At 34.3% G+C, this 16721-nt stretch overlaps 3 protein-coding genes across 5 annotated transcripts in view; 2 read left to right on the top strand and 1 right to left on the bottom strand.

Moving 5' to 3' along the window:
- Positions 1-16721, top strand: part of LOC118743437 (rhythmically expressed gene 5 protein-like) — a 243331-nt gene that overhangs the window by 54085 nt on the left and 172525 nt on the right. The gene's annotated exons all lie outside the window — the stretch shown is intronic.
- Positions 3053-9525, bottom strand: LOC118743441 (calcineurin subunit B type 1). The gene is made up of 4 exons (XM_036476107.1): positions 9184-9525; positions 8250-8289; positions 7856-8154; positions 3053-5588 (listed from the first exon to the last, which is right to left on the bottom strand). Exons 1-4 carry the CDS (start codon positions 9184-9186, stop codon positions 5418-5420), a joined length of 513 nt encoding a protein of 170 aa, XP_036332000.1. The 5' UTR covers positions 9187-9525; the 3' UTR covers positions 3053-5417.
- On the top strand, positions 10825-16427 carry LOC118743433 (muskelin). 3 transcript variants are annotated; one of them, XM_036476089.1, is made up of 12 exons: positions 10826-10944; positions 11010-11347; positions 12149-12361; positions 12425-12629; positions 12691-12967; positions 13042-13310; positions 13375-13707; positions 13778-14233; positions 14310-14395; positions 14454-14610; positions 14673-14859; positions 14912-16425. In XM_036476089.1, the coding sequence occupies exons 2-12, from the start codon at positions 11175-11177 to the stop codon at positions 15175-15177; spliced, it is 2622 nt and encodes an 873-aa protein (XP_036331982.1). In that variant the 5' UTR covers positions 10826-10944; positions 11010-11174; the 3' UTR covers positions 15178-16425. The 3 variants fall into 3 exon arrangements, with proteins under 3 accessions (XP_036331984.1, XP_036331982.1, XP_036331981.1); XM_036476091.1 differs by having other exon boundaries at positions 10825-11347; positions 12742-12967; positions 14912-16427; XM_036476088.1 differs by having other exon boundaries at positions 10826-11347.

The raw sequence follows: 16721 nt of genomic DNA, 5'->3' as shown, positions 1-16721 counted from the left end.
AAAACTCACCTCCAGAGTTATTTTCGTCTCCCGCATGTCGAAATTTAACAACTTCCAAAGGAACATGCACGAAACTCATCCCATACAAATTGTAATCGATCATGAACTGAAGAATGTACGGCACATGCGACTCGTACGGATGAAAATTCCTATTCAAAATGGCGCCACTTTGTAGCAAATTGGCAGCGCGCCGTACAAATCGCGGATTATACATATAAATTTTAAGAAATTGGTGTTCAGTCCGATGGTACCCATAGAAAGGACTGGAAGAAATACAATTTAAGAAAGTTTACTCAAATCCAACTATGCATATCTAGTGGCATATTATTTTCTACAAAAACATTTTACCATTTAATGTCCTCTTGTCCCAGTTTTTCATTGCCACCTTAAACTCAGATAACGTAAACTACGTTCATATTTAACGGGTGACATTTGATAGGCTAACCTTAAGGTAAACCAGCTAGCTCGAAAGTCTAAACAACGTTTATTAACCGTCAAATAAAAAACTGGCACTAAGGCCGTGGTTTAAACTTAGTTTAAAAGCCCGATCTGGCTGGTTTAAACTTAGATAAAGTTAAACTGGCACTGAAAAACTGGCCCTTAGACCGAGGCCACGCAATGAGCGGCAAAGCGGCGAGCGGCTCAAAATTAAAACATTTGAACTATTATTGAAGTGGCCACGCACTGAACGGCATTTTTGTATAGCGCCGCTCAGTCGCTCAGCCGCGCGCCGCTTTGCCGCTCATTACGTGTCCTCGACCTAAGTTTTAATACGAAGACAGCAATTAAAAGGTAACGTTTTTCGGTAGAAACAAAAATGCCACAAGTCTTTCAATCTCCAACTCACATGCCCTTGACCAATTGCACCTTGAATACATGTTGCGCATTCGAACTTGCTTGTCCTAGCGATATGTTTATAGCCTTATCAATACTGCTGGTGATCTGATATATTGCTTTATTTAGTGATTCAAATTCCTTAGCCTCGTAAGGTATATAGAAGTACGGAAAGACGCCATGTACATGCATGCACGTTTTGCGACCATCAGCGCTGGAGCCAAACACTCTTATAATTGGTACCTAGAAATGATTTGTGTGCTCATATAAATCATAAAAGAAAAGAGTGAATTTAGTAAATATCTTACCCTTCTGATTTCTTTGCCACGGAATTCTGAATAACATGGATCAAAGCCGAGCATTGGCTTCTCCACGTAGAAATCTGCTATAACCAGCCGCACGGAAAACACACCATCTGCATCGATTTTGCGTTCGGTCATTTTTGTAAACCTTTCTTTTATTTTGCATTCCCGAATTTGTTGTGAAATCTGTTTACTATTTTACCAAACAAAAAAGCGCTTACCTAGAGAACTTAGAGATGTCGGAAAAACATCGGTGCATTAAAAATAACGATAGTTTGCTTCAATGCATCGAAAATTTTCCGCTCGATATATAAATAGTCGATGTATCGATGTTTTTTAAAAACTGAAATCTCTAGTACATTGACCCGACGTTCCAGTTTTTCAATTGTACAAAAAATAGAAGTGAATTTGACCAAAAAGTTTAAACGGCTCCAAAAAGTTCCGTCAGGAACCAAATTAGCTCAGTTGCAGTTATTTTTTTTTAAATTTGTACAATTTTACTAATACCGTATTTTGTTGTGAAACATTGGGTAGGTTCAGAAGGCGTAGCAGTTGAGCGCAACCGTTGCTAAAAAAAAAAAATTGTGATCGTAATGCGTCTTCTGAACGGCTTGATACATTAGCTGTCAAATTCAACAACACACTACATGTTGTCTCAACTGATCAGAAAAATATTACGATCATCTAACACGCAACTGTTCAGTTAATTAGAAGTACACAACAACGCGTTCAGTAGGTGCAATCGCAACAGTTACTGAGCTGTTGCGCCTTCTGAACGGGCCCAATATCACAATAATCATATGCAAATCGATGCATTGATGTATGCCCTTCCATGCATCGAAAAATATCGATGTACATTTCGATGCAACGAATCAAAGAAAAACATCGATGTATTTTTGCCATTGACACCCCTAGGATCGATAAATTAAAATTCAGCTGTTTACACTTCGAAATTTTTTTTTTGACAACAGGCAAATCAGCTGATTGATTACACTGTAATAAATTCACAAAAACAGATAACAATTTGTTGCACAGGGTGCACATGATGATTATAATTTTTCGTTATTCGAAAACAAAGTTTCATGATGCATTTCCGAACGTATTTGGAATTAAAAAAATTTTGGTGATGTATTTCCGAACATTTTTTTTTTTTGCAGTTAATCGAGTTTTAAAATTTTAATTTAAAAATAATTTTATAATTTTAATTTGTAAAATAATTGGAATTTTGAACTATGTGGTTAAGCTCCGCCGGGGGCATGGTATTAGACAATTTTTTGCAGAGTAGTTTAAAGTCGTCGCTTGAATTTTGTTGGTTTTATAAGTACTAAATAGTAAATATATTTATAAATTATATATCATCATTAACATTGTACAGGACTGTAGGGAATACTACCAAATGCACTTATGTATTTATGTATAAATATCTTACCTTTGATAAATATTCAAAGCCGGTGGTGATTGGAACTACTCTTAGTAATATACATTTCGTGGTGCAGGCTGAATTAAAAATTAGGGACCTTCACAACGAGCTTGTAGTTTTTGTTGGACCAGCATAGAAATTCGCAAAATGTTTTTGCTGAATAAAATCCAGTTACAGATTACCAACAATAAGCCAAAACGGAGTGTCAACTACCAATTTACCAAAACTACAGGAAAGACCCATACTATTTGTATGTAGTATAATAGTCATTAAATAATTAATTTTCCTTTAAACGTATCAATGTAGGTACTTAATTAAACATTTATGCAGCATATCTGTTTTACTTTATTATTTAATGATCTTTTAAGACAATACAAAGTCATTACTTTATTTGCCTGTTGAATTTGCAGCAATCTATGTATGTACGTGTATATACCTTTGACATGCATATATGTATACTTATGTTACCTATTTATTATAATTAATAAAGTTTTAGTTAACTTGTAAAATTGCATAGTGCAAAAATGTCAAAATTCATTTTTTATTCATTTATTTTGTCAAGTGCTAGGGAGGGTCTAGGTAAAAAGTGCCGAAGTACGAGACAAATAGTTAATGAGGGAAAGGAGAAGAAGGCTGTAAGGTACTTGGGAGGAGAGTATTGAAGATACAGTGAATTGGAAAATCTTCGATTTCAACGTTGTTTCCTTAGTGATAGAAGTTGTTGCATGTTATCCAACGACATCGCTCTTTCGAGCGGGACTTCAAATTTTTTGTTGTCCATGTCATATAGTGAAAATTTTAAAAGTTGCCATCGAAATCCATGGGTCATGTAGAGGTTTTACTACCTCAAACTAGCTAATGCAATGACTAGCTTAGTGTACTTAAATTCTAATATTTCAATCCAATATTTTTTACTTAGCTAAGTTTTTTTTTTTTTTAATAAGTAAAGTGCTTCTCCCACGGACATTAGAAAAAGTTTGTCATGTGTACATTCACAATGTGCATAATTCATAATTTTAAAATATGTATTTTAATTATCTGTTATGCATATGAGTATGTTTTTTTATTTAGTAATTTTCAAAACCATTATTCGCACTCAAAATTTTTAATTAGAGTTAACATTGGTGTGAAATTTTGTTTGATTTTTAGATTCATGACGTTAAGGCAGAAATAGTATTAAATAAAAACAAAGTAAATGTGATTTTTATTCTTAATATCCTAGATAGGTTACAAATTCAGTAAATATATTGGCTTCAAAGATACGTTGTTTCAAATATTAAGATAAACAAGTTCCTCTAAAACAAACAATTGAATATAAGTACGTAAATAAAATTACATGTAAACTAATAGTGTAATATTCAAAACATTCAAATTTTGAAATTCTCACACTTACTGATATTTGTTAGCATAGAAATTTGTTTATTTGCTACAATTTATTATATTTTTATCTAATTCCATTTGCATTGAGAAAAAATATGGCATTACATTTCATATAAGCTTCCACAAATAACCACATACAAGATTTTTAAAGACTTCTTTATTTTCTAATGGATTTCATTTCTTGTTACCTCTTCAGTTAAACAATTGTATAGATTTCTCTACTACTCGACTCCCATCTGAATATATGAAGTGAAAGTGAACCAAAAAACACCTAAATTTCTTACGAACACAAATAAAGATATAACAACTTTTTCGATTTTTAATAACACACACTCTGGGAACATACAGTTAACAAAGGTGGTCGGTTGAAACTATTTGTAAAAAAAGTACTTTAATAAAGAATAATAATTTCTTTTTAAGAATACTCTTTCTCTTAATGTTCGTTTCGGTTGTTTGAAAATAAACTTTTTTCATTAGACCAAGACAAGTTCATATGAATGCATCACACCGTACAATTTTGACAGATTTATTTATTTTTTTTTTAATTTCTAAGCGAAAAATTAAGTATCGTAATCATAATATGTACATATATGTAAGAAGTTTTTAAGTAGTACATATTCTATATAAAATAATAAGGAAAAATATGTAATTTCAATTTCTTCTGCTGTGCGAGGTTTTACAAATAGTTTCTAGTTTTGGAGATATGAATATAATTTTGTTGAAAAAAAGAAAATCTTAAGGCGGGAACTAACATACATATGTATGTAAATGCTCACATAAAAGTTACTTTTTAAAATACAAATTCCAAACTACAATTTAACCAGGTAACATTATATAAGCACAGCTGTATTAGTCAGCTTTAGCGTAAAACGATTAGAAAAAGTCTTGGCTTTAAGTCGATACTTTTATTTCCTGCAGCCAATAAGTTATAAATATATTGCACGTTCAAGAAATTTGTGAAAATGTGTAAAACATAGTAAACATTGCATTTGGATAAACTTGTTGCAGTTTGATGGTTTTGATGGTTCTCAATCGCTGATGTAAAAGTTTTTAAAATTTTCTAATATATTTTGCATTTAATGACTATGTAGTTAGATTTTTTTTTTTAGAAATGTGTAACACGTTCATTTGTTGACTTTTTCAATACACATAATTAGTTCTCTCGGTAATGCGGTGTCTTTTCTACGCCTTCATTGCAATATTTTGACACATTTTATGTAATTAAGCTTATCACACATAATAAATATCTGAAGATAGCAAAGTTCTTTAAAAACAATATGTATACGTAATTCAAGAAACGATTTCAACAAAACCTTTTTAAAATATTTGTATGCGTAAAAAAACAATATACATCTCAAATTATTTCGAGATTTAACAAAAATCAGAACCCTTTGAAAACTGCAGAATAGAGAACCATATCTTTATAAAATATGTATTTTAATTGTAGACTGTAGCATTATTAGTGTTATTAGAAAACGACTTTAAACGTCAACAACCATTTTTTTGTGAATATCTGTGTTACCCACCACGGAGCAAAATTCATCGAAAGAGATTTTTCCATCCTCATCTTTGTCGGCGAAGCAAATAGTCTTATCAACAATCTGTTGTAATTGCGTGTCTTTCAGGTTGTTGCCTACCATCATTTTTAATACCTATAAAGTTAAGCAAAATCTTTTAAATATGAGATGTACATATGCATATGTACATATATATATATATATATACACCTGCGTTCAACTAATTAGAAACGAAATTCAAAATGATATTGTTTATTTTTTATTTTTAATAATTTTCATTTAAAATATAATTGAATCTGTAACAGAAACTGCAATAAAAAAAGTTTCAAAGCTTGCAAAAATTAAAAAAAAAAATTAGTCCAATTTCAAAAAATTGTCATCAAAATTTCCCAATTTTTAATCAGAATACATATTTAGAAAATTTTCGGGTATGCACTTCTGTTGCTCATTCAATTGTAGTCTAAGAAAGTGCAAGTCTCATGTCGTTAAAAATTACCGTTGATTTTTTAGGTTATTTTTTGTGGATCAAAAATTTTTTTATATGAAAACAAAGCTCTGAAACTATTATTATTGTGGTTTCTGTTACAGATTGAATTATATTTTAAATGAAAATTTTTAAAATTAACTTAATTTGCAATTTGTGTTTCTAGTTAGTTGAACGCAGGTGTACATGGGTCATTTCCACACAAAGTGCTATTTTTTTGTTTCCCCTTTTTAAATTATTTTATGGTGGTTATAATCAACATGAAAAAAGTTCAAACAAAAAAGCAATGAAAAAAAGCGTAACTTTTTGTGAATGACTACCATAAATTTTATTGTTTTATTCTATTTTTGCTGAAAATTTGTATGAGCATAAGCGTAGCTTTTTGTTATAATATTGTCCCGCCGAATTTTCCAGAATGTCACTTTTTGAATTTTGCGTAATATTCGCAACGTTGTTTTGCTTGCCTAAGTGCATTGTAGTTAGGAAGCGCAAGAAATTATTGATCGAATGACACAAGAAAATAGTGTTGGGAAGTATCGAGTACTTTTGAGGATCGAGTTCTTTGGTATCGATACTGTAAAGGATCGGGTATTTTTCGAGTACTGAGTACCTTCTTTAAATATACACATGTTGGTAACATTTCCATACTTAGGGCCGTTTCCTCATCTATCCTTTAGATTACCGGTCACTTTATCGTCTCGATATACGAGTTTTCGTTTCCTCTTCAGCGCATAAATTTCTCGAATCGATAAATTTTTGCTCACCCGATGCAACCTTTAAAAGTGTGTACCCAACTTTAAATTTTGGTTTGGTTTTAGTTCATGAGTCAGATATATTAGATATTTCAACCAAGGTCTTGGTTTTTGCTAACAGTTGCTCGTGCTCTATATTTGCTTATGGTGCATTGCCAACCTTTGAAATTTTATGACGAGTGTAGTGAAGTTTCACTCTCGCGCTGCCGTAATTACGGAATAACAAATTTATTTTTACCGGTAAGATAAGAAAACGAAAACACAGTGAGTACTGAGTTCTTTGGAGTAATCAGTATCGATACATTTAAAATTCGGGTGCTGTCCATCCTTTTGAGAATCGAGTTCTGAGTACTTTTGGTATCGATACTGCCCAACACTATAAGAAATATATTAATAAAAGCAATTTTTTTGTTTTTAAGTGAATTTATCACTGAACCATAGTCAGTGCGGCTAAATATATCCGGAATGTAACCCAGTATTTTATGCAAAAAAAAAAACACTAAATATAAGACAATTACTAATGTCTGTTTATTGCTTAGAGGGGTTTCGATCAAGGCGTATTTAACAAGGTGGTGTTGGCCGTATATAAGAAAAAAATTACACTAACAAATTATGCGCTGATGTCCATACTGTCATTGGTATGAATTACAACAAACACATCATTTTGACGTAATGGCCTCCGCGGCGAAAAACTCAGCTGTCGCCCCAACACCACCTTGTTCAATACACCTTGGTTTCAATGATTTCCTTGTTTTTATATTTTCGTGAAATAAGACTCTTAGAAAAAAAAACGAAATGTTGTAATTGTTATTTCTCGAAAAGTGTTCAAATGGGAAATTGTGGTCGAAGAAGGCCTGAAATCAGTTTCGTATTCTGCACAAATTCTCTTGTCAGTAAACGATTTCAGAGTTAAATTTATCAATCTTAAAAAAATTACATAAAAATTCCCTGCCATGTACACTTTGTTTGGAAATGACCCACATATACATACATATCGTCACTGAAATGCAAAAAGTCGTTGCTAATAATTTTTTTACATAAAATAATGTGGGGAGTGGAAATTCAATGAAATGACATCATATGAATAAAAAAGTGAAGTTTTTTATTAGTTACGGCTTTTTGCATTTCAGGTGACGATATGTAGAAGCTTTCTACTGATGCTTTACCTGAAACAGTTCACCATTCGATATGTAACCATCGTTATCCATGTCGTAAATTCGGAAGGCGAAACGTAGCTTTGACAATTTGTCACCTTTCACACTAAACTGAGAGACACCCTGAATGAACTCTTTAAAGTCGACTTCTCCATTACCGTCCGCGTCAAAGATATCGATGACACGTTGCACCAAAGGATTCTGCTGCAATTCCGGCAATGACATGAATTCATCTACACTCAATGCTCCCGAATTGTCCAAGTCGAGTTTGCGGAAACGTTTGCCCAAACGTCTTATCTCATCGGCATCAACTATATATTGTTAAAAAAAAAATACAAATTATCAAAAATACAAAAACTTTGCGATTAAAATTGGTAATTTTTCAATGAATTAAAAAACTACTTACAATTGGAGCACATCTCCATGGGCAAAGATGTTTCATTACCCTAAAAAGGAAATACTTATGTATTAACAAAAAATTATTTAAAATAGTATATATAGAGAATTTCAATATCTCAACCATTAAACCAATATGTAAAATATCTAAGGCAAATTTGTAAAACATATATGTACATAACTAGTAGACAATGGAATGAATATTTCTCTTCAACATATAGGTTTGTCACACTTGCTTGGTTACCAGGTTATCTGGTTACAAATTATTATTCTGTGGTGTTGATGTTGTTATTGTAACAGAATACAAATTCCCCAAACAGATTTTGGCGAGTGCTGCTGGAGTGACAGTCCTTGGCCAGATATAAATCTGGGTCGTTCCGGCTACGTAGACCCGACTGTCGTGGAAACGAATATTCTGTAGTGTGTTTTATTGTTGTAAGCTGAATAAAAATATTTAAGCAGACAACCAGATAACGTGATAACTAGGCAAGTGTGAACAACCTCATAATCTTTTTAATGGAATAACTGTTAAAGATATGCTAATAACCTATAATTTGTACCAAAGTTCCCCTTTAAATATGTAAATGTAATAAGAGCACCATATACACACATATATGTATATGCAGATATAAATGCATTTACATGTAGGTGTGTTTATGTTTGTACTTGCGCTCTGCAGGTGGCTGGTGTGGTTTTCTATCGCCCCACTGGCCTTGTGAGACCCTGGCAGTGTAATGGCCATACCAAGTTGCGAAACATGTATTTGAAAAACTATTTCTAATATAATTTAATGTATGTAGCAAACCTTTAGCCTGCTTAAATCCTTATATGATCTTGCAAAACATACAGGTGTACATAACTTACATAGATATATACCCATATACATATGTATATCTACCTTCAAAGAGCCCTATCCCAAATTCTAAAGTAAAATAAAAATTTACCATCTTTACTGCTACAGGTACTGCGGTACGCAAATAGAATGCCGATTCGATTAATAATTCAACTTTTTATCCTGAGTTGCTGGCTATTTTCTATTTATCACGTCCACTTTTCTGCTTTTCCTCTGCTCTTAAATTTTTTTTCTACTCCACAATTTCCCAGGCAGCTGTTGTTGTTGATATTTCCAATAAATTTTGCAACTTTTCCGATCCAATAGTATGGTTATCAAATATTTTTAGCTTCAATTAGCCAAATTATGCAGATTTTCCACTTTTTGTAAAATTTACAGAATTTGCTTTTCGCTCGATACACACACCAGTGTTGCAAAGCTTTATATTACCCTGTGGGTAATTTAGGGTAAATTTTAGTAGGGCAAACTATCGATGACACTATCGATAGCATCAGTGGTGCATGATATCGCAACTATCGATGGTGTTAACTATCGGCAGTAGAAGACTATCGATACTTCGGACGTTATTGCATACTTATACGATGTCCCCACTGGAGCTAACCACGTAGTTATGGCAAAAAAATTACGGCACTTGTTGACAAACAATTTGCACTTCAAACACTTTTTATTATTAATATGGACACTCACATATGTACATTTATTATTAATATGGACACTCACATATGTACAAACACCTCGGTATTTTACACATTCACTGAATACTATATACTTTAAACTTTCATTTATTTATTTTCTAAATACACTTCCTTATTAAAGAGGAAAGTTGTAAAGCTCTCACACAGCGCATGCATTTCACTTCCTTACAATTATCACAAAAGAAAGAAAATCTACGCAGATGCGCATGTTAAATGCCGATGGCAAATAAACGAAGAGTCGCGGCCATCTTTTTTGTTATTTCATTTCTTTATTTCTAGCATCGACTACTCTTTCTTCAACATTTGAATTCGCGGCGAATTCATTTACAAAACTTGATGTCAAAACGGACGCGAATTCCTCTTGCAATCCTTCTAGATTCACTCGCCACACTTCAGCGAGTTGTCTCTTCTTATAGATTTACGTTCTTTGCTTGCGCAAAATAGTCACCGAAATTCACATTTGCCGCTTTTCTCTGTTTTGCTTGCATTTTCTGCATTCACGGCGAAAATCAAAAATCTGCCACGGACAGAATCAAAACGGAGACGAATTCCTGTTGCAAACGTTTCAGATACGGTCATAATCGTCGCGGCCTATTTTCAAAGTAACGAGTTGTCCCTTCTTATAGATTTACCTTCTTTGGCGATACGCAGACCAATTGCGAAATTTTAATCATTCTTGATTAGTTTTCATGGAGTGTAGACGTGCGTGGATGAAAATTTACATTCACACCAACTGAATGAAAGATATGTTAAATCTATATTTTGATATAATTAAATCTGCCCTAAGAGAAATGCCTCCATTTTTATCCCTGAACACTAATCAAGACGAAATCTCACCATACACAACACATTTGGTCTGCGCATTGCCGACTAAAATCAAAATTATTTGCTTTTTCACAGACTGTATGTGAGACGGTCTGTGCAAACATGAGATCGACCAAATACACGATAGCTCGGTGCAAGTACCCGCGATACACAGACTTACTGTGTGATCTATTTGGCCCATAAAAGATTTCTTCACTTTTAATTTGATGCGATATGGCATTGTTAACAATAAAAATCACTTGTTCGACGAATGTGGGAAAAGAAAATCAAAAAGTCAAATAAAGCGACCGACCACCCGCTGTATTGCAAATTGGACGATTAATTGTTTGTTTGTAAGATTAAACCGTTATAGGTTCATAATTTGTTAATAATTTAAAAATAAAACCATCGAAATCAGCTACAACGCAAAGCAAAGCTCGGCTCAGAGAGTGGCCAGGCAACTTGAAAACTGCCGGGAAAAGCATCTAGTTGAAGTGGACTTTTTGCAGCCTTTTGCTCGGACGTACCGTGAAGCGAACTCAATTATATACATACGTACATATATTGAAATACATAATTTATAATGGAGAATATACCATCGAGGGCCAATGATATTATTGGCGGCAATATATTATCAACGTTAGAATCTAAAGATTCCAAAGTTACACTTGGGTCAGTCACACCCCTTGCTGAGGTCGAGAAACTATCCTATGAAATCCACCGTTACTCCAGCTTTTCTACCAACTATTTCCCTGAGTAAGTAAAGTAAATGCAAGAAATATAATTATTTTTAATTTGGAACCGAAATATCGGAACGGAGGAGCATATTTGCATAATTCTGGCGTTCCGCTATGCGCTTCTTTATTGTACTCTATAATAGATATTTATTGAGTGTGTTTATTTTTACTGTTTGCGCCATGGTTTACGGTACAAATTTGATCAATTCCTTCGTGCAGAAAAGCCAAAAGATGAAACAATAGCAGTTCAACAATTTAGAGAATTTAGCATAAGTTTTGCTTTGTATGTATGTATGTAGATTTGGTACTATGCCTATGGTACATATGTACATACGTACTCGCAGGAAATGTTACTACTAGATATTATTAAGCTTTCGATTTAATAATAATAATATAGCTTCTCCCCCGATTTGTGGCGTGCGCCTTGATGTTGTCACACAAAGAGGAGGGACATACAGTTTTACGCCGACTCCGAACGGTGATTGTATTTTTATGAGAAGGTGTTTTTCATGGCAGCAGTACACCCGGAGGTTTGCCTGCCGAGGGGCGAACGCTGGTAAAACAAAACCCTTTTTCCTTTACTTTTTTGCTATGTTGCGTTCCATGTATATAAACATACAGCCGAAAGCCCTGGTTGCTAGCGCTCCTTTGTTTAGTTATAAGATTTAATATTTTGTAACTAATAATAATAATAAATAAATAAATATAAACATACATGATGCATCACTGCTAACTACGCTGTCGGTGATAATGTACACATAATTTTTTGTGAGTTCATTGCGTCGAATAAAGTACACATATTATGCTTTTTATATGTTAGAAATATACTCGTAGATTGTCCAAGTGATCAGTCTTCACGTTGGTCAGCGCACACCAACAATCCGCCGCAATATCTTACTCTGAAGCTAAAGCGTCCTGCCATTGTGAAAAAAATCAAATTTGGAAAGTTTGAAAAGTCTCACGTTTGCAATATCAAAAAGTTTCGAATTTTTGGTGGTCTTGATGAGGAACGCTTGGTATTGCTCCTAGAAGGGTAAATATAATATACACTTAGTCACCTAGTTATTGAATTAAAACATATGCAATCTTATTTTAGCGGTCTTAAAAATGATAATGTGCCAGAAGTGTTTAACTTGCGATGCAAAACCGAAGACGGTTCAGAACAGCTTCCTATTTTGTTTGTGAAAATCGTGCCGTTACTGTCGTGGGGACCAACATTCAACTTTAGCATTTGGTATATTGAATTGCATGGCCAAGATGATCCAATGTATACCAGTGCGAGTTTAAAAAACTACAATATGGTGAGTAGGGACTCGCTTCGAGTTCTTGTTAATGTTTACGGAATTCGCTCTTTTTTTACAGCTGCGTGAGATAGAGATCGTAAAATTGTGCTTGAAACACTTTCGCCAACAGGGCTACGATGCCGCATTTAGGGCTCTTCAAGAACAAACACAAGTACAACTGGAACACACGCTTATAAGCGAGCTGCACAAGTGTCTGGTCATGAGTGGCGATTTTGAAAAGGCTGAACAATTCATAACTGAGTGTGTGAATGAGGGTCTAATGGACGCCTACCTAAACCGCCAGGATTATATACACACCTGGCGTATGCAACACACTGAAAGCAGCACACAACCGGGTACATGCAGTAAAACGCGAATACTTAGTAAAATTCTTTTTAAATAAATTTAATTCATCATTTTATTTTTTAAGGCAATCGTGGCGGCCATCAATTGGTTGTGGATACTAAAAAACGTTTGGTGTATCTGTATGGTGGTTGGGACGGGTACCGTGACCTCAGCGATCTGTGGGTCTTCGATATAACAAATAATAGCTGGACATTGCTGTTTGAACAAACTGAACCTTTTAATGGACCCACTCCACGTTCATGCCATAAAATGGTCTTTGATTCTGTTAGTGAAAACATTTTTATGCTGGGCCGCTATTTGGACAACTCCATTCGTACAACAGATTATATAAAAGTAGGCTAAATTAACTATCAGTACAATATAACCTAAGTAAAACTTCAATGTGTTCTAATAATAGAGCGACTTCTTCCTGTATGATACGCGAGCGCGAACGTGGTTGCAAATCTGCGACGATACTAGTCACGTAGGGGGACCACACCTTGTCTATGATCATCAAATGTGCATTGATAGCGATAAGCGCACAATTTATGTATTTGGTGGAAAAATTCTCACACCACGCAGCGTTTCAAATACCACAACGAATGAACCCGAATATTCGGGTCTATTCTCGTATCACATTGCCACCAACACTTGGACTCAGATACTCGTCGATTGTCACCATCCAAGTGCTGCACAGGCAGATGTACTCTCTATAAAGTCCCGTATTACCCACTGTATGGTCTTTCATATGGTAAGAGCTTGCATATACTATACTTTATCACCATTAAAACTTCATTAATTGGTAATATTTTAACGCATAGAAAAATCGCAAACTGTATATTTACGGCGGTCAGCGGGGTAAAGAGGATATCGATGACTTTATCACTTATGATGTAGACACTCAGGCCATTTCAGTGCTTAATAAAGACAATAACACCTGTGGCGGTGCTGGTGGCAGTAGCGTTTGTAGCCACAGCAGCGGTGGAGGTGACGCCAAAAATGAACCGTCGCCAGGTTACACGTTGCGGGCTACAATCGATTGCGATCGTGATGAAATTTATATCTTCTCCAGTTTGAGTAAACTTAAAGATCGTCGTGATATCCAACATATTGACGCCTCGAATTCATTTTGGGTATATTCGCTTAAAAGTTACACATGGTCCCGTATTTATAACTGTCGCCATAATGCTGAAACTGGAAATACGACTGTTAAGAATGATAAGCTCGAACCATGTCCACGCTACGCACATCAACTGGTTTACGACGATGTCGCAAAGGTGAATAATATTTTAGAATTACATCAACCGAAACCTTTTATAAAATCATATGTATGTACGTATATTCAATTTGTAGTTGCACTACCTCTTTGGCGGGAATCCTGGCAAGTCGGCGCGGCCCCAAATGCGTCTGGATGACTTTTGGACACTTGAGTTGGAAAAGTATATTATTTACACAACTTTTTTAATTACGATTATAATAAGTTCAAATATGATTTAGACCTAAAAGGAATGAAATATTAATGCATTGCCGTTACCTTGTCCGCAAGTTACACTACGAAGAAATGGCACGCACCGATCAGCTTAAAGCAATGCAATATTTGCGCAATCATGTCGCCGAAGTTATTGATCACTCGAATGCAGAACAAGTGAACAATGTAAAAAATATACATATTCACATATTTTTAAATAAGCTGGTAAAATCCAAATGTTTTTGTAGTTCCACAAACTAGCATCTTTGCTTTTTCGTACGGATGATAGCAGCGCTGCTGCTGGCCGATCCCCATTGGCAACGCCACCATTGGGAAAAGCCCTAAAAATGGACAGCAGCATACGGGTGGAAAACTTAGCAACCGACATGACTACTGAATCAGCCGAAAGCGGCGATAAACAGCCGCCAGATGAAGGTACGCAATTTTGAAAGTAAATGTACTGTAACTTAAAGAAAATGTATCGTAGACTGTTCAAATAAATCTGATGTCACCAATCCTACAGACGATTTATCAATGGAATCATGTGATAGCACTGCAACGTCTTCTTCAATGTCAGCAGTTTCCGATTTGGCTGTTCGCCATGGCCGGCGGAGTAGCAGTAAGCGATCACACGACGGTAAACTGCAAGAATTGCGCAGACGGCGTGCTTTTCTCTTTAATAAGCTTGTTCAACTAATGCCGGCTAATATGGTTCAACCGGAAAGGAATCTGAGCGACTTTGTTGTCATGTAAACTTTCTTTTACACTATGTATTCTGAAACGGATTAGTATATTTTTAGACCCTGTTTCTTGTTTTTTTTTTTTTTGGGAAAGCTGACGTTATCGCTGGGATCGTGAACCAGTAGACTGTATTCCAAATACATGTTGAACGCTTTTAAAAAGCAAATAATACCGATAAAAAAATTTTAGATACTGTTTCCAGTGTTACAAATATGCCTTAAGAATCATTTGACCGCAGAGGAAGGAAACAATTATATGCATATTTTGACAAGTTTCTGTTTTTTTTTTAAATGCAAAATCATTGCTATTTTATTTATTGTATTTAAAGCATATAGTCATTGTGATACGAGTGCAAAAATTTGTTTTTACGAAATGTATGAGATCGCGCGTTGTTCACATTTTCTCTGCCAACAATAAAATAGTACTGATTTTTTATTATACATTATATATATAAAAATATTTGTTAAGCGAAAATAATACAATAAAACAATATATTAACATAGATTTCTTACAAAACACTATATTTTATGAATTTAATAAATTAGGCTATGTATGGGTGTTGTGTGGTGGAGGGAAGACTAATCGATGCCAACGCTACCGACGTAACTGCGCATGATTGTATCCTGCACCGCTAGAAATACTATGCGGAATCTGTGGTATCTGTGGATGAAAATTTTATACTACATATTTAGAACCATATAGATTATAAGATGTATCTATCAAGTCAATTATCAAAAATCCAAAATAGCGAATCCAATATGGCGCCTAAGAATTTAAAAATTACTAAATTTTCATGAAATTTGGTGTATAGAGGTTCTTAAGTTCGCTCATTACAAATTTCCAACTAGGTTTTGAAAATTCAATATAGCGTCCGACATTTAAATAAATTATTGAGTTTTCAAACCTGAATAACTTTATTTAAAAATGAGAACTGCAGTTTTGGAAATTACGAAATTCGTATAAAGTAAAAGAAAAAAACTTAAAAAAAAACTAGGAGGCCTGGCCAGTTGTTTGGGCTCAATATATAGAACACGGCCCCATCTATCCCCCATTCATAAATATGTAAAGTACTATTATTATTTCATAATTTGATCATCAATTCATTTCAAATATGTTCCTTCAAAAACAATAAATCATTAATTTGGCTAAGCAAATATAATGTGTTACTCAACTGAAAATGACAGTTCAAAAAGTGTGAATGTAATAAAAAACTCGAGATCAGTGAGCCCTAAAACCTAGTACGTTTAATTCTTGGAAAACTTTCCTATTTTTTACCAGGTGGAGAAGGACTTAGCATCACTTGTTGGCACAGAAGAGAAATGACTGGCGTGCTGTTTTGCATTTGGCCAAAATCGCTCAGGCGGTTACAGCGCCAATAAAGAAGATGAAGAAGAACATCAGGTAACGCCACGCCAGATAGTTCAGCTGATTAAGCAAAAACTAGAGAAGATTTATAAATTTAAAAACTTGCAACATTAACCTTAAATATTCATAATATTACCAAAAAAAATGTATACAAATAGTCTTGCCCAATTCGCAGAGTTTTGCAATTTTGC

The sequence above is a fragment of the Rhagoletis pomonella genome, unplaced genomic scaffold (assembly GCF_013731165.1).
Source record: "Rhagoletis pomonella isolate Grant_MI unplaced genomic scaffold, Rhpom_1.0 Rhpom_scaffold_00007, whole genome shotgun sequence".
NCBI lineage: Eukaryota > Metazoa > Arthropoda > Insecta > Diptera > Tephritidae > Rhagoletis > Rhagoletis pomonella.
This window is presented reverse-complemented; position numbering and strand designations above follow the sequence as displayed.

Bases quoted from the DNA above. Each gene is read 5' to 3' on its own strand.
- LOC118743441 (XM_036476107.1), bottom strand. The intron at 8,155-8,249 runs GTAAGTAGTTTT...AACAATATATAG, and splicing joins CATGGAGATGTGCTCCAATT to TTGATGCCGATGAGATAAGA. The intron at 5,589-7,855 runs GTAAAGCATCAG...TTAACTTTATAG, and splicing joins CGAATGGTGAACTGTTTCAG to GTATTAAAAATGATGGTAGG.
- LOC118743433 (XM_036476089.1), top strand. From the start codon at position 11,175: ATGGAGAATATACCATCGAGGGCCAATGATATTATTGGCGGCAATATA. The intron at 12,362-12,424 runs GTAAATATAATA...ATCTTATTTTAG, and splicing joins TTGGTATTGCTCCTAGAAGG to CGGTCTTAAAAATGATAATG. The intron at 14,234-14,309 runs GTGAATAATATT...TTCAATTTGTAG, and splicing joins TTTACGACGATGTCGCAAAG to TTGCACTACCTCTTTGGCGG.